The 26,291-nt window shown below is 44.4% G+C and overlaps 1 protein-coding gene across 1 annotated transcript; it reads right to left on the bottom strand.

Annotated features, from left to right (window-relative positions):
- Window positions 1-1,641: 1,641 nt before the first annotated feature.
- Hmgcs2 (3-hydroxy-3-methylglutaryl-CoA synthase 2) lies at window positions 1,642-24,869 on the bottom strand. Its single transcript, XM_034501492.2, has 10 exons — window positions 24,702-24,869; window positions 13,187-13,641; window positions 9,732-9,857; window positions 8,844-9,008; window positions 8,414-8,579; window positions 6,739-6,909; window positions 5,199-5,305; window positions 4,139-4,264; window positions 3,627-3,738; window positions 1,642-2,048 (listed from the first exon to the last, which is right to left on the bottom strand). Exons 1-9 carry the CDS (start codon window positions 24,803-24,805, stop codon window positions 3,632-3,634), a joined length of 1,527 nt encoding a protein of 508 aa, XP_034357383.1. The 5' UTR covers window positions 24,806-24,869; the 3' UTR covers window positions 1,642-2,048; window positions 3,627-3,631.
- Window positions 24,870-26,291: the final 1,422 nt, after the last annotated feature.

The raw sequence follows: 26,291 nt of genomic DNA, 5'->3' as shown, positions 1-26,291 counted from the left end.
GTTGGGATGGCATTATAGAACTGGCCTTAAGTACTAACTCCTGGACAGTTGGTTTGAATGAAAAGTATCCCAGAGTGGCCAAATGAAGATCTCCTCAGGCTTTATAAAGGCTGCTGAGGAAAACAGCAAGAGACGTGTGTGTGTGTGTGTGTGTGTGTGTGTGTGTGTGTGTGTGTGTATGGGGTGGGGAGTGGCTGGATAGTGACGGCCAGTGTGTTCTACTTCTAAGCTGAGGTTGCTGCTCTGTGGTGACAGCAATCATTCACTTGGCCAGCATCTTGACACAATTTTAAAATGCATTTTATTGAGGGATAGAACTCACTCAGGCCAAAGTGCACAAGTGGCTTCTTGGGGAACAGGTGGCTGAACTTGATTTCTTATGGCATAAACGGTGACCTCAAGCTTGGTAACATGAAGACACCTGCAGGAACTGGTTCTCTCTTACCATGTGGGTTCCAGGGATGGAACTCAGGTTGTCAAGATTAGTAGCAAGATCAGTGCCTTAACTCACTGAGCCATCTTCCGAGCCCCACAGTGTTCTTTTGAGATCATCCATAGTTGAATCCATATGAATCCTGGTAGAGGCAGGCCAGGGCTCAACAATGGAACACAAGGAAGAGAGGTCCCGACAAGACCCTGCAGAAAGCTCTTCGTGGGCTCCGTGTCCCTGTCTTGAACCAGGGGAACACTGGCTTCTCTTCCATGCAGACAAACATGACTACAGTGACCTAAGAAGGGAGCATGGTCCTGCAAGGGATTCTAGAAAGATCAGGGGCCTCATGTGCGTACTGAGGAGGGCCTGGTGCTGGATTAGCTGCTCTAGTTGGGCCTTGCCCGGGTTTACTGGTGGTGGCGGGACATGGCTGTCACCTCCTTTCATGTGTGTCTTGGAGGCTCCCCAGCCAGCTGGCTTCCCTGAAGGCTCAACAGAACATCTCCAGAACTTTTTCTAAAAGACAATGAAGGACTAGAACCCCTTGTCCTTCCTCTCCCTCCCCTTTTCATATGCTCGATGCTCACATCCCTGAACCGCTGCTGTTTTGTGAGGCCCCTGGAAAAGCTGTGTTCTCTTTTCCTGAAGTCGAGAGTATTCTACTGCTGCCTCATCCTTTTGGGTTTGTTGCTGATGTTTGTTGTTGTTTTTCAAGATTATAGCCTTGGTTGTCCTGGAACTCATTCTGTAGACCAGGCTGGCCCCCACTTCCCACTTGCTGGGACTAAAGGCGAGTACCACCAACCAACACCCTTTGTCTTGGTAAGGTCTCCTAGCATAACCCAGGCTGGCTTTGAACTCGGCCCTGCCTCAGTTTCCCAAGTGCTGAGATTTGAGTTGTGCATGATCATGCCTGGCCAACCTTATGGATTATGCTTTACATTTAGTCTAGGGAATACTGGCCACCTATGCCAAGGTGGGGGGTGGGGGGACATTGATCTACTGAGCACCTACTGGCTCCACCTGGATATGGTGTCTGTAGGACAGAGAAGTAAGCAGTGGGGTACTCTGTGCCACTGTCTTTATTTGCACAGTCCTTGGCAGAACTGACTAGAACTGTGGAGAATTAACCTGAAGAGAAGGGACCGGCTGGTGAGGTGAGTGCCCAGCCCTCTGAGTAGGTCTTGCTTTCTAGAAAATACAAGTCATTTCTTCTCTCATTTTAATTGCCATATGGTATTTTAGAACAAGATACAAAATTTAGAAATTCTCAGGAAACTTTATGAAAAAAAGCATAAACTATAATAGCCCAGAGTCTGATAATAAGCTGTAACAAATGGCTGGTCTGCCAGGCTGTGGGGAAAGAGCAGTATCCCTGCAGTTTGGCCACTCCCCTTTCTTTCATCTCCCTCTTCACAGGGGAGCTCTGGTCCACAGCAGCGTGAGCCTGAAATGCTGATTGCGAGTCTTGGAGAGCCAGAGCGGACCTGGATTCACAGAGGGAGGCCCTTCACCAAAGAGCAGATCCTACAGGGCTAGGGGTGGAATTTTAAGCAGATGTTGTTTGGGTAACAGCTCTGCTCACATTCTTTCCCCAGGGAATTGTTGCATGGATCTGTAGAGAGGAGAAACAGATTCAATTATCTCTTGCCTTGGGCTCTCAGGTCTTGCTCCTTGCAGGAGGCATAGCTATGCATATAACACACACACACACACACACACACACACACACACACATACACACACATACATTCTATGAGATCTGGGTACCCTCACTGCCTTCCCAGCTCCAAGTCTCCATGCCTGGGGAGCCTATTATCCAGTTACAGGAGCCAAGACTGGGAGCCCGGCAGGATCCTGTCACAAGCTCTGCTGGTGATGAGAGAGCGGGGCGGGCGGGCTGGAACAGTGGGTCTATGGACTACTGTATCATCAATCTAAACACTCCATGTCACCTTCAGCCTTGGTGCTCTTGTTTCAGTGAGAACAGCTAAGGGGGCACTGTCCCCTCTTTGTGGCACGATGCTATCCGGCTCTTAGGAAAGAAAGGGCTGAAAATCGTCTTTCAGAAATCTATTTTCTCTCTTGTCTGCTTTTTGTTTGGTTGGTTTGGTTTGTTTGTTTGTTTGTTTGTTTGTTTTGTTAAGACAAGGTCTCCTTCTGTACTCCTGGCTGTTCTAGAACTCACCATGTAACCCAGGCTGGCCTCAAATGTGATTCTCCTGCCCCAGTTTTATGTCATCCCGCATCTTTGGCCGGGCCGCTCTCATTGCTTTGCCTCTTCCCTAACATCTTGGCTCCAGCACTTGAGCAGCCTCACAAAGAGGACCAGGTAGCTGAGGCTATCCCATTGGTCAGGGACAGTGACTAGTGAGTGCCCTGCCCTGTTCTCTGCCTGTGCCTCTCCTTTGTCTGTGGACATCTTTCCTTCTGTTCATCTTCATCTGCCTTGGCTACACCTTTTTGTCCTTCCTCATTCATGTACTAAAATAGCATGGGGACTCCACTGAGATTTGGGGTCTGTGAAAGAAACTGCTTCCTGCACCTCCATTGTGCTTATCTATTGGGCAGATGTGCCACAGCAGACATCCACACTCATGAATTACAAGCTTGCATTTCTGAACCCTTGACTTTCCTTAAAGAAGTGCCATAAGGAATCCTTCCGTGTCTCCTCCCCCAAGTTCTCTTCTTCTCTCCCTACCATCATCCTAATTTCCCAAGCTTCACTGCCTCTCCCCAAGAGGAATTTTGTGACATGTTTATGTTTAGTTGCCCACCCTAAAGCTCCCTCCAGCCAAGGCACTGAAACCACCCAGCACCCTTAGGAGTCACTGCCCAGCTCCCAAGTGTACAGCACTGTAGCTATTGATCTTTGTCACCAAGCTCATTGTTTTGATACAATATGCCACAGTTTCTGCTGCCGTCTGCTTTCTCTTGTGGCTTCAGATGTAGCTTCCCTCAAGCTTCTAGGAGACTTAAATATGCAAAGAAGTCTGAATTTCACAGTCCAGATCTCTGAGACAGAGACTCCCTCACACTCCTGCTCTGTAGCTCATGGTTTGTAACTCCTCCCCGTGAGCATTTTCCGAGCTATGACCTCATCTGACATGATCACAGACTCAGAACTGCATCTGCTACTCAGAGGAAGACCCCAGGCCTTTGGTCCCTAACCCAACCCTACAAAGTCACTCACCCCCGTTAGACGGGACACCGGGCATACTTCCTGCGATGCATCTCATCCACGCGTTCAAGGTACCAAGTACCTGGGAAGAGGTTTCTTGTGTCACCAGGTGGAGAGAAGTTCACTGTGGGACAAAGAAAAAGAATGTCATGGGTGTGCATGGAAGAACACAGTAATAAGAATGCCTACAGACTCAAGTAAAGCACTCCAGCTGTACTGCCTGGGGCTGAAAATCACCTGTAATTTACTGTATAGGACCATATAGAAGGACCAGAGAAGCTGCCATCTTGGGTCTGATACTTGAGGCCTGCCTGGCTGTTAGAACTTGTACTGCATGGGGGAACTGTGGAGATGGCTCAGTTGGTCAAGCTCTTGTCTCATAAGCATTTTTCTCAATCATATCTCATAAAAATTGTGACCTTGGCCCATTACATTCTGGATGTCTGATGAACCCCTGGCTCCAAGGCACAGGCATGGTATCCAGGGTAAATCACTTTCTTCTCTCTTCCTGCCCCCTTTCTTACCCTTGTGGTAAAATTGCTCTCTCTGATTCATTATTTCTGTGAATTCCTCAGGGGACATGCGTCTCCGGGAGTCTAGACGTTTGGGCAGATCTGACACACTAGACACCAGCTTCTCCAGAGGGGAACCTGGGAAGCAAAAGCAAGATTGTTAAGCCTTCCTGCAGTCATTATCACTGCTGTCAATAAGCAGTCAGGGTCTGGAGGCTGATTCCACATGGTACTTAGATGCCTGGTTTTGATCACAGTAGTCGTTACAACAGTCAACAGACACTTACTGGGTAGCTCAGATCCACCAGCTTCTCTTTAGATAGCTAAACCAAACTATTAGCTCTTGCCTTGTCTAACTGATTTTCTTGTATCTACCTTTGCTACAGCTGAGGAAGTGTTCACATGTATGAACTTATGCAGTGCCATTTGGGCTCTGCTTCCCCCCACTTTCCCTATGGCCAGCAGATCCTGAAAGGAGAAAGTGGAAGGCAGGAAGGCAGTGGGTAATGGGGACCTCAGGTGATGGGTGCGTGCTTTAAGAAAGGAGGCAGGCTTCGTTGAGCAGCTTGTTTAATTGGGGGAAACAAAGGCTATTTAAACCTTTGGGGAGTGTGTAGATGTTTTTGGGTACATCATTAGCCAGGGCTAAGGTACTAGAAATGCCTTATTTGCATGAAGAGGAATTCCAGCTGTTTACTAGACATGACCTTATAAGGAGAAGGGAAGTTTAACTCAGCTGCAACTATGTGGCCTCCTCTGGTCGGAGAAAGGTGGGGGCTCAGGACTATGTACTCTGGGACACACAGGGATATCCGGGACAGGGAAGGGACTGGCCCTCACTCCTGCTCTTGAAACAAGATTTCTGAGGTTAGACAGGACTGGATCCCACCCCTGCTCTAGACAGACTTCTCCTGGTTCCACTGTACCCTGCCCCCACAATGCAGGGGTTTTCTTTGCCAGTAATCACACTTTAACTCTGTCAAGACAGCTACCCCAGGCAAGATGAAGCACAAGGTGGCTTCTTTCACCAAATGGCCCTTGGTCAGGCGTGCCTGTATGAGATGAGACTCACCTGGAGAAGCATCCTTGGCCACTCGGAATGAAAAGAAGCTTGCTGCTAAGCCTGAGCCGTAGGAGAAGGCTCCAATCCTAGAGCCAGCCAATTCTTGGGCAGAGTGGCTGTTGGTGAGGGAGAAAAGCCCCATCAGCTTTGTATTCTGTATTTCTGATAAAGCTTCTATGTATTAGTTTAATCTCACCCCTGCCCAACTTATGCAACTAGAAATGTGCCCCATGCACTCCTCACAAAGAGGGACCTTTGGTAGAATTCAGTTAGGTGGAATTCAGATATGGGACCAGAAGTCAGAAGTTCTACCCAAAGGAGAGCAGATACAGCCCAAAACATGAAGGCAGGGTTGTGAGGGGAGATGTTTTCAGGTACGGTCAGGGTGTTAAACCAGTGGACTCACCCTCAGTGCTCCCAAGTTAACCACAATGGTTCAGCTTTCACGTGTGTGCGTGTGTGTGAGTGAGCATATGTGTGTGCATGGGGTGTACCTATGTAGCCCAGGCTGGCCTTGAATTTTGCAGTCCCTCTACCTCAGCCACTGTAGTTCTGGGATTACAGGCATTTGTCTGACACCCATTCCTATGACTCAAACTTCTGAGCACCCCCATCAGTAATCTGATCAAGTGTCCTTTCTATATAATATGCAGTCTTTCTTTATAAACAACACAAAACAGGAAAATCAGTAAAAGTAATAGTTAACAGTTGAGCATATTCTGAGCACTATAATTTTTAAGGCAATTTTCATGAAAACATTCCGTAGTCAATTATTGTCTGTACTCTGACCAGGGGTTAATCTCTGTATTGATCACTATCCACTGGGGAAAAAGCTTTGATCAGGGGTGAGCTGTACTAACCTATGAGTATTCAGACAGATATTTAGAAGGCAGTTTGACACTGTGTATTTAGCCAGGTAATAGTAGTTTCCTCTCTAGGGCCTATGACCCACCCAGCCATGTATCCTTGGGCTGGCTTACAATATCAGGCATTAATTCCCTTCTATAGAGCTGGTCTTAAATCCAATTAGAAATAACATTTGTGTCACTATTATACAGATGAGACTACATCTTTATCACATACCCCCACCCAAGGCTCAGGGAGCATCACAGATGACAGGGAAGAAAATTATGCAACTCAGAAATCAGGTGGACTGCCGCAAAATAGTGTCAAGTAGGGGTAAATAGGTTTGAGCCCCATTACAGGATCTAAAGCTACTCCCTAAAATCCCCCACTCTCCATTAAATATAAAGGTGTTCAATAGACAAGATAAAATACACCCACAAGTTCCGTTTTCTCACGGTGTGGGTGGATCCTGCACTTTTCCCAACATATATACTCACACTGGAGAAGTTCAGCACAGCTAGCAAACCTGGCCCCAACCATCTCTGAAACTAGCTGTAATATTTCTAACCATCCGCTCTCTCTTCCTTTATTGTAAAGGTCTACCTCTCAACAAACCAAAAGCTTTACTGAGAAGAGGAGCCAAACTAGGCTGGCCTGTCAGCTCATGGATGGGGAACAGCAGGTAGGCCAGGGCAGTACTCACTGGGAGAGAAGTGAGGCCAGACACCCATAGAGGGATGAGGTGTACATGTTTCCGTTGTTTGTGGAGAGGTAAAGGGAGGCCTTGGTTTTCTTGTTGAACATGTCCAGGGAGGCCTTCAAAAGAGCCTTGTCTACATCCTTGTTGGTGTAGGTTTCTTCCAGCTTTAGACCCCTGTGAGGCAGAGCAAGATGTTCACATGAGAGTTGTCTAGAGAAGACTAGGGGTGTGTCAGGAGAGTGCTTCTGAAGAGAAAATTCTGGGGTGCATTTTTTAAAATTACAATGCTCAGATGTTTGAAGAGCTCAAAGTGACAGTCCTGTCATTCTGAGAAATCATTTATACACACGTTTGTTGGGGCATCTAGCCACATTTCACAGTCCATTGGAAAACTGAAAACCAAACCATGATGGAAACCATGGGTCTGCTCCAGGGAACTGTGTCTAAGTGCTTGGCCAATGACTCTCCTTGTGGGAAGACCTCAAGGAGAAGCCCCTGTATACCTAGCCAGGACCCGTGTGACAGAATCTGCAGCCATGGCTGTTTTTCCTGGGACTGGCCACGGGGCTTTGCATGCTCTTGGCAGCTTTGTCTTTCACATTGTCTGTAATGGATATGGCAATGACAAAATAGAAATCTCTTTATGATGCCAAGGTGGATTTATTGAAAATATATGATAGAATTGAGATGATACCTGAAGCAATTAAAAACTCATAAAAAAGTTTTAAGAAGAACAAAATAGAAATCACACAGTTTCTTGAAGCACATAATTATTCTCAGAAAAGCACATAGTACACTCTGACTCAGAAAGCAGCCCTTGCAAGAATAGATTAGGGATATTAAGGAATACACATAAACATGAAGACATTAGTTTAGAATCAAGGAACTCAACTGTATAGGTGCCAATACCTCAGAGAATAGAAGAGGCCGTCCAAGAGTCAACCAACTCTTGTGCCAACAGATTAAATCTCCTCATCTTAGCTATGGTTGTATAGGTCAGAAAGATGGATACTGGCAGAATAGATTCAGATAAAAACTTGTAAAACTTGGTGTGAGGGCTACCAGCCAGGTGTTTGAGGTACAGTGTGCTAATCACAATGGTCACAGAGATGTGCTTAATTATGAGGCCATAAGATTAAATATCTGCCTGGGGAAAGTAAAGTGTATGAGAAAGAACCTTATGGAAAAAAAACATTCAGGGAAGTATTGTCTACCTTCTTGGAACATGTTCGAGGAAATAAAACTGAACTTGTATGGTTTATGACTTAGAAATGAAATAGATACAGACGAGCTCAAGCTATTCAGGCCATCTGCTTAACAGCAAGCTGGTGGTCATTTCCTTCATCTTATGCCAATGCCACATCTATGTCCCTGGAACCCTTGAACCCACCTGAGAAGGACTCTAACAAAATCGTATCCCATCAAAATTGTATCACACACCCTGCTTACCGTTTGTTCTTTCTTTTTACCTTTCTTTCCTCACCTAGTATACAGAGAGCTCCATCCTATCCTAACCCATCCCATCCCTCTGTTGAAAGAATGGCTTAGCCTCCTTTCTGTTGTGTTGGAGGGTTGCCATCTGCTTCTAGAAGGGAAGTCTACATCCAAGGTATGAGGGAGCCCTCTCCTTGCCTGACCTCCACAAACCTAAGCCTCTCTCCTCTTAAAGAAGACCCACCTGAAGGCCTCTAGGTCCTTGTATAAGTTGTTCTGTTTGTCACTGCTGGATGACAGGAAGTCATTGAACATCAGCCGAGCCAGGGATTTCTGGACCATCTTGCAAAAGGGTGTGTGGAAGATCATATATTGCACATCATCAAGGGTGAAAGGCTGGTTGTTTCCAGCTAGACAGGGAAAGACAATGCACCACTGAGCTCAACTCTCCCAGATGTAACGATGCAAAGGAGTTTGGCTTCCCAGAGAGACAGTTCCCACCTTCAGCACACACGTAAGGTTCACTCATTCATCCCGTTACACATTCTCCCATTCATTCCTCAGGCATTACTAAGTATTCTCTACAGGGAAAAGGAAAAGAAGACTCCTGGCCATGGGAACAGAGCCATACTTTCTGCCCCATCCCCCACACCCCCCAGCCCCCAGCCCCAGACCTTTCTTCCACTGATTCTGGATCTTCTTGCGGTAGGCTGCATAGCATCTATCCAAGGCCCGCAGGTAGCACTGGATAGACAGCTTCCCATCCACCAGTGGATACTCTGAGGCCAAGTTTGGTTTGTAGAAGTCATATGCGTTCTCCATGTGGGTTCCCCTCAGCCCTGGAAAGACACACAGAAGGCACCAGAGGCTACCTTACACAGGCTGTCTCACGCAGAATGAAGGGGAGATTCCTGGCTCTGCTCTATGACCTATACCCGTCAAAGCCTTTTCAGTCCACTCCCATAGTCAAAAGCAGTCGGAGAGAACTATTTATTTTATTTGATTAGTAGTATTAATATTATTACTATTATTCTTGTTGTTTTGTTTTTCGTTTTTGTTGCACAGAGACAGTTTTTCTCTGTGTAGCAGCCCTGGCTGTCTTGAAACTCACCCTGTAGACCAGTCTGGCCTCAAACTCACAGAGATCCACCTGCCTCTGCTTCTCAAGTACCACCCACCACCCAGCCCCAGATTATTGGGATAATTGGAGATCCAATTATCTCTCCACATCTTTGTGGGTATCTCACAATCTAGACTAGAAGGCAGAATTGCCCAAACCTCACTTTATGTCTGGGTTTCTTCTTTCACAGTTAGCTCCACCCTGACTCCCTAAGGTTTGTCACATGCATTTGCCACACCCACTCCATGCACCATTATCCCAGTGCGTGATGAGACTGCCAACCCTGGCTTCTCTCTTCTGCTTAAGCAGCTACTCCCCAGGCTGGACCTTCAGAGGCAAGCACCACCATCCCCAGACCTGAGTAGTGTGTACGACAGTTTGGGAGCAGAGTCTATGACATGACTGCACAGCACACAACCTCTTGGGACTGTTTATTACGAACCTTGTTCCAGGACTAGAGGGGCCTGAGGCCCGATCAGCATTGCCACAGCCCCAGCCCCACCTGTGGGGCGGGCATTACCACTTGGGTAGACTGCAATATCACCACAGACCACCAGGGCATAGCGACCTGCCAAAACAGACAAGGCAATTAATTAGTCATGACATCATGGCCAAAATCCAGAGGAGAGTGAGGACCTACTGTGTGCCACGCACAGTTTTACATACTGGAACTAGATGGAACCAGACCAAAAATAAAATATAAAATAAAAAAATTACACATAAACTCTAGTGAAACTCACAATCCATTTGTATTTGAAATACAAATTCACTGCTCAGGGTTCCCACAGTCTAGCCATGGAATGCTCACTCACTCAGAATCATTTGTATAAATTACATTGATTTTTTTTATGTTTTTTTTTCAATGCAGAGATGTTTGCATGCATGCAAGACAGTGCAACACATGTGAAAGTCAGAGAACAACTTGTGGGAGTCAGGTCTCTATGGGTTCTGGTGATAGAGCTGAGATCATCAGGCTTGGCCGAAAGCACCTTTTCCCACTGAGCCCTATTGCTGATCCCCGAAATTGCTTATTTTTTCAAAACTTTTTTTGTTTCTGTTCTTAGGGTTTAAATTTTACTTTTTCAGATTTATTTATTTTAGCCTGCATATATACACATGTTTGGATAGCATGCGTGTATCTGTGCCGTGTGTGTGTCTGGTCCCCATAGAGATCATAAGAAGGGGTTCAATCCTCTGGAACTGGAGTTACGGGTGGTTGAGAGCCACCATGTGGGTGCTGGGAACTGAGCCCAGGTCCTCCACAAGAACAAATGCTCTTAACTGCTGAGCATTCTCCGGGCCTGTTCTTAAGTGTTTTTGAGACAGGGTCTCATTACATAACCCAGGTTGGCTTCCAACTCCAAATCCTCCTTCATCAGCAAGTGACAAGGTAGCAGGTTTGTACTGCCATGCCTGGCCTGAATTCCGTTTCTAAATTCACTTAAAACTTTGTTAACTGATACTTGTGGAAATAATTTAGGTTTGTACCAACCAACTTTTTTTTTTTTTTTTTTTGGTTTTTTGAGACAGGGTTTCTCTGTGTAGTCCAGGCTGTCCTGGAACTCACTCTGTAGACCAGGCTGGCCTCGAACTCAGAAATCCTCCTGCCTCTGCCTCCCAAGTGCTGGGATTAAAGGGGTGCGCCACCACCGCCCAGCTGTACCAACCAACTTACAGCACTCGCATCTTCAAATATCTTCTAAACAACAGAAGGACAATGCGTCAGGAAAGAAATTAACATTTAAACACAAAATAAATACCCATTATCCTCAAATAATCCTTAAACCTGCCAGAGAGGTAGGTAGCTACACCAACATTCATGGCCGAAGATGCGGCCTCCAGAGACACTTATCTAGAGCGTTCACCTGCTGCAGTGGTTCTAAATTGTAGGTTGCAACCCCTTTGGGGATCAAACAACCAGGGGTCACAAATCAGACATCCTGAATATCATCTATTCACATTACACTCATAACAGTAGCAAAATTACACTAATGAAGTAGCAACAAAAATAACGTGATGGTTGGGGGTCAGCACAACATGGGGAACTATATAAAGGTGTTGCAGCAATAGGCGGGTTGAGAACCACTGACCTAGTGGATATGGACTTTGAAATTCAAACCCTGTTCTGACCAAATCCTAACCACAGGACGCGATAGCAGATATCGGCAAGCCCCTCCCCCCTGTGTTTTGGCAGTGCCATCAACTGAACACACTAGATAAGCCCTCTCCCACTGAGCGACACTCCTAGTGATCCTCTCAGACCACAGAAGGAAGGAACCAAAACCTAAAATATTTGTCCCAAATTACACAGCTAATAAATGTAAGATAAAGCTTTGAGCACCAGGATTCCAAATCACAGTCGCTGATATTCAAGGGCCTCCTCTCAGTTATTATAACAGCCTCAAGAAAAAAGTATTGGGGTTTTCTTATGTGTGTGTGACTGAAGAATAAATGATACATTTTTGTCTTATTAGATATCTATTTCTCACTCTCAGTGCACTTAGATGTCATTTAGAAAAATAGCTTTAAATTTAACTGTAAAAACCAAACCTTCTGTCACAGAATCCAAAGTCAAACTGAGACGTGTTTACTATACTTATAACCAACTGAGACGTGTTCACTATACTTATAACCAACAAAAGGCCATTTTTCTTTATTTATACGAGTCTCATTTTTAAAATGGCTGTGTAATTTTAAAAAAATGGCTGAAAATATTCACGTAGCCTGGGAGAAAATCTTTACAAGCTACACTTCAGACTGCAGACCACTATCCAGCTCCTTCCCCAGCACTGTAATTGTCTGCACGCTGCCATGCATCCTGCCATGATGATACTAGACTAAACCTCTAAAACCATAAGCCATCCCCAATTGAATGCTCTCCTTTAAAAGGGTTGCCGTGATCATGGTGCCTCTTTCCATCAACAGAACGCTGGCTAAGACAGTTGCATTACTGAGTGAGATTAGGTATCTAACTCTCACACTTTTTCTCTTGGACTTTGCCTTGCTCGCTGAACAGAAGGTATCCCACCAATGCAGCCCCGGGGAAGGAGGTAAGTAGGATACAAAGCGATGTTAGTATGTTAAACAAAAGTCAACATTTCAGCAGCAGATGCTGTAGAAGAAGATAATCAGTTCATGGTCCACCCTGTGCTTCTCTCAGCCCATTTTGACCACCCCTTACCACAGAAACTTGTGTACATGCATCTCTGTCTCAGAGACCCAGAAGGTGATTAAGAGAACTAAGCATAGAGAGACATGTTGGATTTGGTTTGGAGTTTTACCTCTACACTCACTATGTCAGTGTGGTATGTACTCTTCATTGTCACCTTGATGAGATGTATTATCACCATAGAAACAAACCTCTGGGCATGTCATGGGGAAGTTTCTTGTTTAGGCTAACTAAAGTAGAAGAAACACTGTCAAAGTGTGTGACATCATCCCATAGGCTGGGGTTCTAGACTACTTCCTGACTGAGGATGCCCTGTGACCAGCTGTCTCTAACTTCTGCAGCCATGATGAACTGTGTACCCTTAAACTGTGAGCCAACGTGAACCCTTCCTTCCTTAAGTTGCTCTAGCAACTTTTGTCACAGCTGCAGGTCAAGTGGCTAAAGCAGCAAGATTGACTATTTCACCTTCTCATCTACAATGAGGCACAGAGCTCCCACCACAGGATAGTGTGCGGAATAAATGAGTGGCTACATGGGCATGCTACTCGAGTAGCCGGATAAAGCTGTACCTATCTTCATGGCTACTGTCACTGTTTCTGTTGGGTTATAGTAGCAGCTGTATGGATAAATTGCTTTTCCCTTCCCAGTATAAAGAGCTGAGAAGCAGAGCATAGTCTTCAGCCTCTACCCTAAGAATCATACTTCTGTCATGTCCTGGAAACACATACCATCCCAGTAGCTGGACTCCATCCAGTTGGCAGCATTGAAGAGGGAGGCAGTGCCACCATAGCAGGCGTTGGTGGTATCTATGCCCTCAATGTCAGTGTTGCCTGAATCCTGGAAGAGTTCCATGAGCACTGTTTTGACAGCCTTGGACTTGTCAATGATGGTTTCGGTGCCCACTTCCAGGCGGCCCACAGCATCCCACGGCAGCTTTGTGCGTTCCATCAGCCTCTGCACCACTGTCAGGCACAGGGAGTTGATGTCCTCCTGGACCGAACAGAAGCCCATACGGGTCTGGCCCAAGCCCACTGTATACTTCCCAGCTTCTACATTGTTGAACTTCTCCAGGTCAGTTTGGTCCACATATTGGGCTGGAAAGTAGACTTCCAGGGCAAGGATGCCCACATCTTTTGGCCATGTATCTGTTTTGGCCAGGGGAGCAGGAGGGATTGTAGAAAACCTGTGGTTAAAATAACAGTTGTAAATCTACTAATCGTCTTTTGACAGTTACCTCAAAACAGCAACAACAAAAACTGAAAACAAACAAACAAAAAAACAACCAATAATGTGGCAATTATTGTTTATGTTTTAGTATGTTTTGAAGGTGTATTATCAAGTGAGGAAAAATTTAGTAGTTATATCTGTTGAATTGACTTTTTAATCCTTTTACTCATCAAAGAGTGTACTTTTCCTAATAACATAGCTATACACATATTGTCTGGTGCATTCTTTGTACCATACGATACAGACTACCATGGTAGTCTGTCTAGACTTTCAAGTAAAATATTAGTGTTGACTGTCAATTTGTAGGATCTGGAATCACCTGGGCACATCTGTGAGGGGTCTTTGAGATTAGGCTAGCTTCTGGGTATGCATGCCTAGGAGGGTTTGTCTTGATAGATTTAATAGAGATGGGAAGGGTCATTCTGGAGGAGTGCTGTACTTTTCCTTGGGCTTGGTCCTGTGTTGTATGAAGCTAGCTGAGCATGACTACTCATTGTCCTCTGACTCCTGACAGCCTCAAGTTCCTGTCACTGGCTTCCCCACCACGGTAAACTGAACTCTAGAACTGTGAACTAAAATAAATGTTTCTTGCCTTAAATTGCTTATGTTATGGTATCTTGTCATAGCAAAAAGAAAGCCTTTATACCTTTTCTCTGCTTATTATTTTAACTTCTGAGAGTTTTTTGTTTTGTCTTGTTTTCCTGTGTGTCTTTTATTGTTGTTTTGGATTTTTGGTTTTGTGAGTCAGGATCTCTTATTTTACCCCCAGGTAGCTTTGAATTCTGAATTCTACTGACTTCACTCTTGAGTATTAGGATTTCAGGGGTGTGGCTTGAATAAGAATGGTCCCCATAGCATGGGCGGTGGTGGTGCACACCTTTAATCCCAGCACTTGGGAGGCAGAGGCAGGAGGATTTCTGAGTTTGAGGCCAGCCTGGTCTACAAAGTGAGTTCCAGGACAGCCAGGGCTACACAGAGAAACCCTGTCTTGAAAAAACAAAAAAAAAAAAAAAAAAAAAAAAAAAAAAAAAAAAAAAAAAAAAAAAAAGAAAGAAAAGAAAAGAAAAAGAAAAAAAAAAGAAAGAAAGAAAAGAAAAAGAATGGCCCCATAGACTCATATATTTGAATGCTTGGTCATTAGGGAGTGGCACTGCTTGAGAGGGATTAGGAGGTGTGGCCTTATTGAAGTAGGTGTGACCTTGTTGAAGGAAGTGTCACTGGGGGTGGACTTTGGGATCTCAAAAGCCCAAGCCTGTCCCAGTGTTTCTCGTTTCCTGATGCCTGTAGATCCAGATGTAAAATTCTCAACTACTTCTCTAGCACCATCCTGCCTATGTGCTGACATGATCTCTATTGTGATGATGGGCTAAAACTCTGAAACTGTAATATATATATGATATATATATATATATCATATATATCATAGTAGTTTATCATAAGCTAAATAAATTACTATTTCTACTAAGAAGGTGATGTCAGGAAGATAGCCGATGGACAGTGTCTGGTTTTCTTTCCTCTGTAACAAGGAACACAATAGCTATTTCACCATCATGTTTGCATGGAATACTGGAGTAAACTGGAATGTGGGGAAAGCAACACATAAAAAGCAGATAATAAGCAGTCATACCTGCACAGCTTGCCCACTAAGGCTTTTGTCCCTGAGTAGCTTAGTTCACAGAAGTCATCCCCGAGACTCTAAGTAGCCCTGGACATCCTCTGCAGCCTCAAGAATTAGTTGATATGCTTACCTCAGAAAGTCACCCAACCAAGAACAGCTTGTTCTTGGGCCTACAGTGTCATCCATGACCTTCCATCTCTTGTAGGTACCACATTTATGCTTGCTTATACTTCAGCTACTACACAAACTTTAGATACAGATAGCACCCTTTCTTTTTTTATTGGATATTTTATTTACTTACATTTCTGATGTTATCCCCTTTTCCCATTTCCCTCTATCCCTGATAGCATCCTTTCTACTGAGGAACATGGTGTGCCATGTCTACCTTGGTCCATGGGGTGACCCTGTTCCCATGTTATCTATAATAAACACTCTAGCAACAGACACCTCCACACACACCACACATACACACCAGAGGAAAGGAAATCAGTGAATTGCCTGAAAAAGAATTTAAAATAATTATTTTAAAGAAGTGTTTGAAGTTATAAAAGATTGCAGTGCTGACAGTTCGATGAAATTTGGAAATAACATATGATGTTAATGAGAAATTGAGCAGAGAAGAGATCCTAAAAGAAATAAGCAAAATTCTTGAAGCTAAAGGACATAATACATGTCATAAAAATACCAGTGAGTAGGCAAAAATATAGCTACTGGGCATAAAGAAGACATGCTTTTCCAAATAACCCAATGTAAAAAAAAAATTAAAATGCATGAAGAAAGTCTATGAGACTTACTCAAAGTACAATTGAGTTAAAGTTTCACATTATGTCTATTTCAGAAGATGAGAAAAGCATAGAAAACACAGACAACAACATACTGCCAAAAAAAACTCTTTAAAATTCTTGGGAAAAAATATAGATATCTGTCTCCAAAAAGCTCAACAAATTCTAATATATACAAACAAGAAAAAGTCTCCTGACACACACAGCCTGTTAAAAATACAAGACAGACCTGGTGAGGTGGTTCAGCAAGTAGGGGTACATGCTGTCAACCCAATGACCTGAATTTAATACCTTAGATCTACATAGTGGAAAGAAAAACAACTCCTACACACTGTTCTCTGACTTCTCCCATACACTGTAGCACAGACACATATGTATACATACCACATATACAATAAATAAATAAATAAATAAATTCAGCGTAGAAATTTCAAAAAAAAATAACAAAAAATATGTTAAGTTATAGATAAGGAAATCTTATCTACTGAAGGCAGTAGACCAATGGCAGATTTCCCAGCAGAAACCATAAAGGACAGTAGAGAACAGGGTAATATAGTCTACTTTCTGAAAGAAAAGAGTTGCCAACCAAAATTATTATACCCAGCAAAGCTATCTTTGGAGATGCCAAACCAATAATGTCTTTTCAAGATAAGAAAAAGCAAGGAAGTCATTATCAACAAATTACATCTGAGAGAATGTGTATAGGAAGTCTACAGTAAGGTGACAAAAGATGACTACATTATGAAGGCATTTGGAAATGTAGAACTTAATAGTGCTCTAACAGATGCACAAAAGAGGAGAAAGAGAAACCTATCTGAAAAGAAAACCATCAAATCGCAGCAATGAACCAAAAAAGGGAAGGAACACAGGTCATATAATTGACTAGAAAAACATCTAATAGAAAGATGTGGGGAGCCAACAGAAGGCAGCTATCATCCTTGCAGCCATCTTGAGCCATATACCCTGACAAGAGACTTGATTACATCAGCCTACAACAGCTGAGCACACTCTGATAACATCTTGCTTTAGATACCCAGGATTTTCCCTTGGGTGTGTGAGACTTAAAGGTGTGTGACTTAAGGGCGTGACTTAGAGATCAGATTTAGAGACAAAACCTAAGGGCATGATTAAAGGCATGACTTAAAGGCGTGGCTTAGAAGTGAGACATATAAAAGGCAAGAGGCAGACAGAAGAGAGAAATAGAGAATCAGACACTTCAGAGAGTACAACTTGGAACTAGGAATTAGGTTAGAGAGTACAACTTGGAGTAGGAATTAGACATTGAGGAAGAAGACACCTGGACTAGAGAACTCAGAAGAATTATTATTAGGTATTAGGCACTTAGCACTTGGAAGAAGGAACTTGGAACTTGGAGGCACTAGGGACTAGGAACTAGGGACTAGGAACTCAAGACTTGGGACTTGGACTAGGAAGAGAGACTAAAGAATAAACGGGATTGAATCACACTCTGTCTGGTCTCCATTCCTCGTGTCCGTCCTCACTCTCTCTCTTGCTGAACCCCGACCTGCAGACCGGAGCAGCTTGGGGCAGTGCGGGCTCTAACAACTTAGCCCCCAAGGCTTTTGGCAGTGTGGGTCCCAACATTAACAGAATGTTCCGAGATATTTTGGCCCCCAAACGTGGGGTAGAGCAATTCTCAACATTTTTGGCCCCCAAACACAGGGTAGCTCTGGCCTCAACAGAAAGACACTCATAGTCAGTCTCTCAATTAAAAGCTACAGACAGGGTGGATGTACTAAAACCAAGTTCTGGTGATATACTCTCTACAATAAACTCATTTCACAACTGAAGACATACATAAATCAGCAGTGATGGGATGGAAAAAAGACACAGAATTAGAACCCCAAAGCAAGCAGGAGTGGTTATACCACTATAAATAAAGTCTGTAGAAAGACATGCAGGAGGCTGTTGTCTAATGCTAAATGGATCAACTCAACAAGAGGAAATAATTACAAATTATATATATATATATATATATATATATATATATATATATATATACTCAACGACGGAACATAAACTATGTAAAGAAAGACTACAGATATACTGAAAAAAAAACAGATTCTAATAAAATAATAGCTGGGGACTTCATCATCTCTTTCATCAATAGAAAGATATTGAGACAAAAAGTCAACAAGAGAACAATACAGTTCATCTGCACTACAGACCAAGCAAATTGAACAAAAGGTGACAGCATATCCCACCTAACAGCTACTGTTTCTGGACAACAATCTTAACGTCAATGAAATGGTTACATACAAAACCTCTGAGCTATAGCAAAAACAACACTTAGAAGGGAGCTTACAGCAACGTGCCTACCTCCAACAGATCATAAATAAACAACTTAATGATGCAACTCAAGGACCTAGAAAAGAACCAAGTCAAAGGTACTGGAGGGAAAGAAAGAACAAACAGCAGAGCAGAAATAAACAGAGTAGAGAATAAAACAGTAAAAGGAAAAATGAAGCAGAAGTAAGTTTTGAAATGAGAAATCAAATTGATAAGCCTTTAGCTTAATTAAATCCTGGTATGTTGGGTACAGGAGCAGCACTGGACCCACCCAGCTAGTCTAGCCAATCAGAAAGCTCCATGTCCAGTGAAAGCTTCTGTCTCAATATATAGGGTGGAAAGAGATTAAGGATGACACCTGGTGTTTGCAAAAGTATAAAGAATATACATTGAAGAAATGAACCTTTGCAAGGGGTGGTGCTGAGAACTAGGTATCCACATACAATAGAAACTGGACCCTGTCTTTCACTCTATGAAAATCAAGGCACAATGGTGAAACCCAAATGCAGGACTTATGATCACGAGTCTACTAGAATATTAACATGTAGGGCACATGTTAATCTTGGCAGAGATTCATCTTGATTTGATTTGATTCGATTTGATTTGATTAAGATGTGATTTCACTATGTAGCCTGGACTGGAATTCACTGTGGAGCTTAGGTCAACCTGGAGTTCATGATCCTCCATGTCTGCTTCCTTTCTTTTATATTTACTTCTGTTTATTTATTTGTTTACATATTTATTTATATGTGTATGGTGTGAACGCAACAGCATGCATGTAGACACCAAAGGATAACTGTGGGTGTCTGTCCTTTCCTTCCACAATACGAGTGCTGGGAATTGAATTCAGGCCATCATACTTATTGGCAAGTGCCTTTACCATCTCACTAGCCCTTCAAATACTTTTTAAGAACCCCAAAGCAATGACATTTAACACTGAAAATGCTTCTGAACAGCAACGGGAATGAGGGAATGATATGAGAATCAAGAGACAGCCTCCAATGGGAGAAAATATTCCCAGTCTGTTCACTTGAAAGATGCAACTCTCAGAATATATCAGGGGCTGAAACAACTTGACAACAAAAGTTCAAATATTTCTGGTTTAAAATAGGCCAACACCTGAATCAACATTTTCTTTCAAGAGGGGATGTGCAAATTGAGAACACTAAAAGTCAACGAGGAGATGGAGAGCAGAGGTATGGCTTCATCACAGTTAGGCTGGGTTTCTAAGTACATAAATACCAAATGCAGGGAGGCTGCATAGAAAGGAAGTTATGGTGCCGAAGAAATAGAAGGCTCAGTGGGGAAAGGTGCTTTTAACCTGATGACCCCTGTGGAATCTCAGTGACACACATGGTAGAAGGAAAGACTCCTGCAAGTTGTTCTCTGACCTCCACATGTGTACCGTGGCACACGAACCTACACACATGACTCATATTCACACATGATATTTTTTTAAAAAAGAGAACCTTTCATACAGAGACAACAGGGATAAGAATTGATACAGCCACATGGAAACAGTACAGCAGTACCAGCAAAATCCAGAAGAGAACTACCATATGATTCATGAATCCCAATACTGGGCACATGCCCAGAGGAACTAAACTGATCGGACATCTTGCACACTTATTGCAGCGTTATTTACACTAACTGTGATAGAGAATCCTTTGTGTTCACTGACAGATGAGTGTGTAGACACCACATATGTGCACAATGGACCACTATTTAGCCATGAAGATTAAATTCTGTCACTGTAGCGACATGGATAAGACATGTTGGGGCACACAAAGACAAAGACTGCATGATCTTGCTCACTGGTGGTAGCTAAGATCTCAAAGCTTTAGACACTGGAGTTGTGATATAAAAGCCTTGAAAAGGAGTAAGGAAAAAGATGGCGAGGGGATGTGTGTAGGAATACAAGTGCATGGGAGAAATAAGGTTTGGTTTTGTTTGGTTTCCATCATGCTAAGGATGAACATAGGACACGAACTCAGGACATTTGAGGCCATCACACTGAACCACATCCATAGCCAGGTGAAGTAACTTTTTTTTTTTTTTTTTTTTTTTTTTTTGGTTTTTTGAGACATGGTTTCTCTGTGTAGTCCTGGCTGTCCTGGAACTCACTCTGTAGACCAGGCTGGCCTCGAACTCAGAAATCTGCCTGCCTCTGCCTCCCAAGTGCTGGGATTAAAGGCGTGCGCCACCAGTGCCCGGTGGGAAGTAACTTTCAATGCCTCATGACACAGCAGGATCATTGTGATCGGCAACAATTAGTTGAGTATTTTAAAGTAGCAAACAGGGATTTTAAATGCCCCCAACACAGAGATGATAAAGGTCTATACGGATAAATAAGTCAACTGCCCTGATCTGGTCATTGCATGATGTATGTGTGCATTTAAATGTCACACCATACTCTATAACTATAAACAATTACTGTGTATGCCCATTACAAATAGAACACTCCCTTTAGAATGGTGTAAGCCCTTCCTTCAGGTCAGCTGGTATCTGCTCCAACCCTTTGTTATTATCTGAATGCTTTCATTCTATATGCTATAAGCCCTCAGAATCATTTAGAAACCTTGACTCCTTTTTACAGTGGACTTCTCCTTATCTTCCCCTCTCCTTTCTTTTTACTGCACAAGAACAAACCAATCCTTTTCTCACGTGTTGCTATCTTTGTCTCGTTTCAAGACAAAGGCTCACTGTGTTAGCCCAAGCTGGCCCTGAACTCACGTTCTTCCCGCCTCAGCCTCCCGAGTGCTGGGACTGCAAATGTGCACCAGCATGCCCAGGTTATTTTTCTACTTTGGAAGGAAGTTTTTCCCTATCTTCCATTCTGCCTGCTTTCTTCTGATTTGAGACGCTTGATATTAGTCGGACACTTGTGCAGAGCTGACTCACCATAGGATAAGACAGACACCCTTTGTGCCCACAAAGTGGCAGGCAATTTATAGATCCTTGGGCAGTGAGCGGGCCAGCCTGTGGGAGCACAGAAGATGGAAAGCACAGTTCTCAATGGAGAAAACGGGGGTCAGTAGAAGGGAGAAGAGAGAGTTTCTTTCCAGTGTCTCTGTGCCTCCTTCATTTCAGACTCCCAACTTCTCTGGTGAAAGTCTGCAGTTTCCCCTCCTAGCTGCAAGTCCCTCTCCTAGAGGTGTTCATGGGCAGGTGTCTGAACCTTTCTTCACAATAAACACTGGTGGAGTGATGGCTCAGGAACTCCCCGTGTCCCTTGTTTTAGAAATACTCTGTCTAGTTGTTGCCTGGGACGCCTGGCTTTCCAAGCTCTCTCTGTGCCGCAGAAGCTGTGGCTCACGTCGAGTGCTTCTCCTGATTTGTATCTCTAGGGCCCCAATCCTCCCACCAGGTAAGTCACTGTTAAGGACCCCAGTTGGACAAAAGTGCATCCTATCCTCACAAGATACTGAAGCAGGGCAATTTGGGCTCATCAGCCTCTGATGAGAGAGGCCAGGAACTTATTTATTTGGTGCCTTCCAAATAAGTGGAGTTTGAACTTTCAAATATTTATGGGGGAGAGTCCCCAGGATCAAGAGCTAATGGTTAGCTCATGTTTGGAGCTGCCAGCGTGGCAGCTTTCCTTGCAGGTTCATTTTCTGCCTCCTCTGGACTGACTCCCTCCCTGTCTTCCCATACAGAAAGACAAGATCCAGGGAGAAGGTGAGAGAGCCTGTATTGTCTTGGTAGAGATTTTCTGGATGTGAGTTTCAGAGCCTTAAAGACAATTACTGCACAAAGGCTTCCAGAAGCTCGCAGGCTTGGTTAGTGCTTAGGCACTTGCTTGAGAGAGCCCTTCCCAGCCTGTGCTTCCTCTAGAGAATGGTCACTGCGCTGGATTTTCTTGCTGTGAAGCTCAAGAATCTGCACCATGCCCTCATTCACTTCACACCATCCTGACTGCTTCCCCGGGGTTCATGGCTGACAATCCCATGCTAGGCACCATGCAGAGAAGGGTGTTGTGTGAAGGAGTGTCACAGAAAAGAGGGCAAGGCTCTCAACATCCTTAATGGGCGTGAGGAAAGAGGTGAGCATGTGCACACCCCGACTACAAAGACTGGGGCGGGTTCGGGAGGAGGTAACACCATGAAAGAGACACAGGCAGAGGAAGCAGAGATTCTCTGGGATGGAAGGATAAGGAGGGCCTCATGGGAGAGGCTGAATTTGAGGTCACCTTTTTTTTTTTTATTTGTTTACATTTTTTAAAATATGGGTCAGAGGTGCATGTACCACAGCAATCAGAAGACAAATTTTACTCCTCCTACCAAGTCCATTCTAGGGATTGAACTTAAGTCCTCAGGTTTGGCAGCAAGCTCCTTTACCTGATGAGCCATCTCACCAGTCCCTGAGATCAATCTTGACTGACAGATGAGTAGTTTTTTGTTGATGAAGGACTGGAGGGGGTAAAGGGAAAGTGGCCACAATGGGGGTGCATGAGCAGGCTAGGGAACCTTCACTGAGGAGAGTGTGCAGGGAGCAAGGAGATTTAAGGTAAGAAACACTGAGTCCCTGCCACTTAATATCAGGGCAAGGAAGCAGATGGTTATTCTGAGGTGGACTTAAAGCTAATGTGGATTGCATTATAGAGCAATGCAGACTCCTACAGCAGCAGTTCTCAACCCTTGGGTCTTGATGTCTTCGAGGGTTGTATATCAGGTATTTGCTTTATGGCTCATAACAGTAAAAAAAAATTATAGTTACAAAAAAGCAATGAAGTGATTTTATGGTTGGGGGCCAGCACACCATGAGGAAATGCATTGAAGGGTCGCAGCATCAGGAAGGTTGAGAGACACTGCTTCAGAGCAGAGGTGATCTATAAGGAACATTAGTAGCTCATGCAGCAAGCACTGGAGTTAACCATGAGGGTACCAGACAGGAAATGTGACTAAGAATTCCAGAGCACAAACCAAAGATGTCAGAGTGTTGATGAGGAGAGAGGCTTGTCTCTTGGGTAGGAGTCTGCTGTTGCATAGGGAAGGTTTGTGCCAGGCGTGGTGGTACATACCCTTACTGGGATTATTCCCAGTGTTCTGGAGGTAGAAGCTAGTGGATCTTTTTGAGTTCAAGGCCAACCTGATCAACATCGTGAGTTCTAGATCAGCCAAGGCTACATAAAGAAAACTTGTCTCAAGAAAGCGGGGAGACAGGGGAGTGGTCACTCCTGTCCGGCCCTGAAATAAGTAAACCATGCCCATAGCTTCCTCACAAACAAAGAAGAATAAAGCTAGAGTCTAAGCTGGAATCTTCAAACAAAATTCAGTGGTTTTGCAAGGGGTGGAAAAGTAGAGATGGCGGTGGAGTTATGAAGAAAATCAGGAGGTTAAAGGACACTTCCCCCTTTCCCTCCACACCGATACCCAGGCTCCCAGGAAAGGAGGAAAGGGAGGACACCATAACAAAGAGTTTCTCCAAAAACTCAGTATTCATGGGTATAAGTGGAAAGGAAGCATCGGGACTCTGAGCTCAGTGGATGAAGAGCAAAAGAGAAAATAACACCCAGGTATCTGGGAGCCTGAAGCATGAAGTCCAGATGTGCTCCATCAACTCTGGGCAGCCACAGCCACTTGGACCAGACTAAAGGGTGTTTACAAAGAAAGAAGGCATGTGTGTTTTTCTTTTAGAAGTACATGTTCACTCCTCCCGCCAACTCCCACCACACACACAGTGAAAAACATACACACAATTTTTATATTTCATCTCACAAAACCAAAGCACGGAGAAACGCAGCTTCTTCCCTTTCGTCCATACTAGATCTTGCTACAGTGAACTAAAGCAAGCAGTTAAACTACCACTGCAGCTGCAGGATCCTGAGGTCTGCTGCCTCCTGTAGCTGGCAGAGGACAGGATGCTGCTTTTCCTAAACAAGGTGCATCAGAGGCTTAGGCTTGGAGAAATGATTTTCTACTTGTGTGTCCTGCCCCCTTTGGGTCAATTTATAACAATAAAAATACATCTTGCATATCAGATATTTACATTGTGATTCATAATAGCAGCACAATTAGTTATGAAGCAGAAATGAAAATAGTTTTATGGCTGGGGGTCACCACAGCATAAAGAACTGTTTTAAAGGATTGCAGCATTAGGAAGGTTGAGAACCTCTGGCTGAGACACTTGCAGCTCAACAGTTAACAGGCGCTGTCTAGAAATAAGGCTAACTTGTTTATAACTGAACACAAGCTTTTGACTGAGGTTCTAGTGAGTTCTCCAACAGGTCTGCTGCCTGCTTTTTCCTGGTCCCCACGGTGCTTGTCTGAGAGTGATCTATGTGGATCTTTTAAGCAGGCGACTCACCTCTGCTGGGCTGCTGGGAGCAGGTGAGCAGGCGCAAGCGACGTTTCCTGCATTACTCTCTTCAGTTGCAGGACCCGCCTTGCTGGAGCCAAAAGCCGCTGCATCTCTAAAGTATCAACAGAAAGCCAGCAGTCCACAGCCCTTGGGAGAGATGCCCAGCGATTGTGGGTTGGGCTTTATAAGACTTCAGTCTCCGAAAGCCCCGCCTCCGCTTATGGAGGCCTTCTGCCCGGTTCAGAAAAACTGGGCCAAAGGTCTCAGAACAAGTCAAAGGAAAACATCATGTCTAACATGTACATAGCTGCACTGTTCCTGGCTGGTATCTAGCTGGCTGGCTCTGAGACTTTCTTGTCAGCTTTATTTTTGCCTAGCCATGCAAGCATGCATGCGCCTTCTAATATATCCAACAATCAACAATGACCCAACTGGTCGCTCCAGCCCCCTGACTCCCCTGCTGAGTGATTCACCATCCGTTCCAAACCCCTAACCACATTATACTGTCAGATGTTATTGTTACCATTTTTATAAGAAGCAGCTTTCAAAACCAAAGAGTGACTCCTCCTCCCTCTATTCTTCCTATGTAGCCCAGGCTGGCCTTGAACTTGAAATAAGTCTTCCTTGGCCTCCACGAGCACTGTGATTACTGGTATAATCTCTTAATACCAGCTCTTCAACAAGCAGTTGAGAGTAGGTGTTGACGCACATCTGAGGGGCTGGCTGGCTTTGGTCTGTGGAGATGGCTGGTTTCCTCTTATCTTTATTGTCCGTCATTATACTTACACAGCTCCACACAGCTTCCAAGAGGGACGCAGCAGATGCTGCCAGAGAGGTTCAGAATCCCTCAAAAGGAGATCGTCTTGAAGTTCAGGCTCTCCTAGTAAGGAGAGGTTTATTACAAGCAGCACCTTAGAGACAGGGAGGACAGAGTAAGCTGTCCTCAAAGATCCATGTCTACAAAGCCGCAGAGTGGGGATTCCTCTGTGTCTTTTGACTCCCGACTCCCGACTGTGCACGCGAGTGTACTCTTATGTGCGCACACCTGTGGCTGTGTGCGTGCAGCCATGCTCCCACGCGAGTGCACCCGTGGCTGCCAGAGGCTGGCATCAGTACCATCCTCTATCACTCTCAATCTTAGTTTCTGAGATGGTGTGTGGCTCTCCCTCTGAACCCAGAACTTGCCTATTGGGCTGGCCAAAAGGCTACTGGGATCTACCTGCCTCTGAGGCTCCAGAGATGGGGTGCAGGTGTGTGTTTTCACACGGGTGTGAGGTTTCAAACTCAGGTGCCACGCTTTCCCTTTACCCACTAAGCCACCTGTCCAGCTCCTCTGCTCTGGCATTCTAGGTGAGTCTTTGCCCAACACTGCATGTAGCACGCTTCTATGTCTCTCAACGGTGGTGCATTCACCCAGCGTTGAAACAGTTAACCCACCCACACCCACCCCCCATCTAATGCAACTCTATGAAAGAGTCGAAAGAATCAGGGTAACTCTTGGTTTATTTCTTTCCCAGAAGCCAGAAGCTCCAGATATCCCCCAAATCCGAGGCTCCCTGGTGTCCCCTATCACTTTTATGTCTCCATACCAGTGAA

This window comes from Arvicanthis niloticus, chromosome 4, assembly GCF_011762505.2.
Source record: "Arvicanthis niloticus isolate mArvNil1 chromosome 4, mArvNil1.pat.X, whole genome shotgun sequence".
NCBI classification, from domain to species: domain Eukaryota; kingdom Metazoa; phylum Chordata; class Mammalia; order Rodentia; family Muridae; genus Arvicanthis; species Arvicanthis niloticus.
The sequence above is the reverse complement of the archived record's forward strand: the minus strand, read 5'-3'. Positions and strand labels throughout refer to the sequence as shown.

What these genes read in the sequence shown, in the direction of transcription:
- Hmgcs2 (XM_034501492.2), bottom strand. Translation starts at nt 24,805, where the DNA reads ATGCAGCGGCTTTTGGCTCCAGCAAGGCGGGTCCTGCAACTGAAGAGA. An exon ending in CCCTCTAGTCCTGGAACAAG is followed by an intron (nt 9,009 to 9,731) that starts GTTCGTAATAAA and finishes GTGTCTTTCCAG; the next exon opens with GGCTGAGGGGAACCCACATG. An exon ending in CTGGCCTCACTTCTCTCCCA is followed by an intron (nt 5,306 to 6,738) that starts GTGAGTACTGCC and finishes CCTCACCAACAG; the next exon opens with CCACTCTGCCCAAGAATTGG.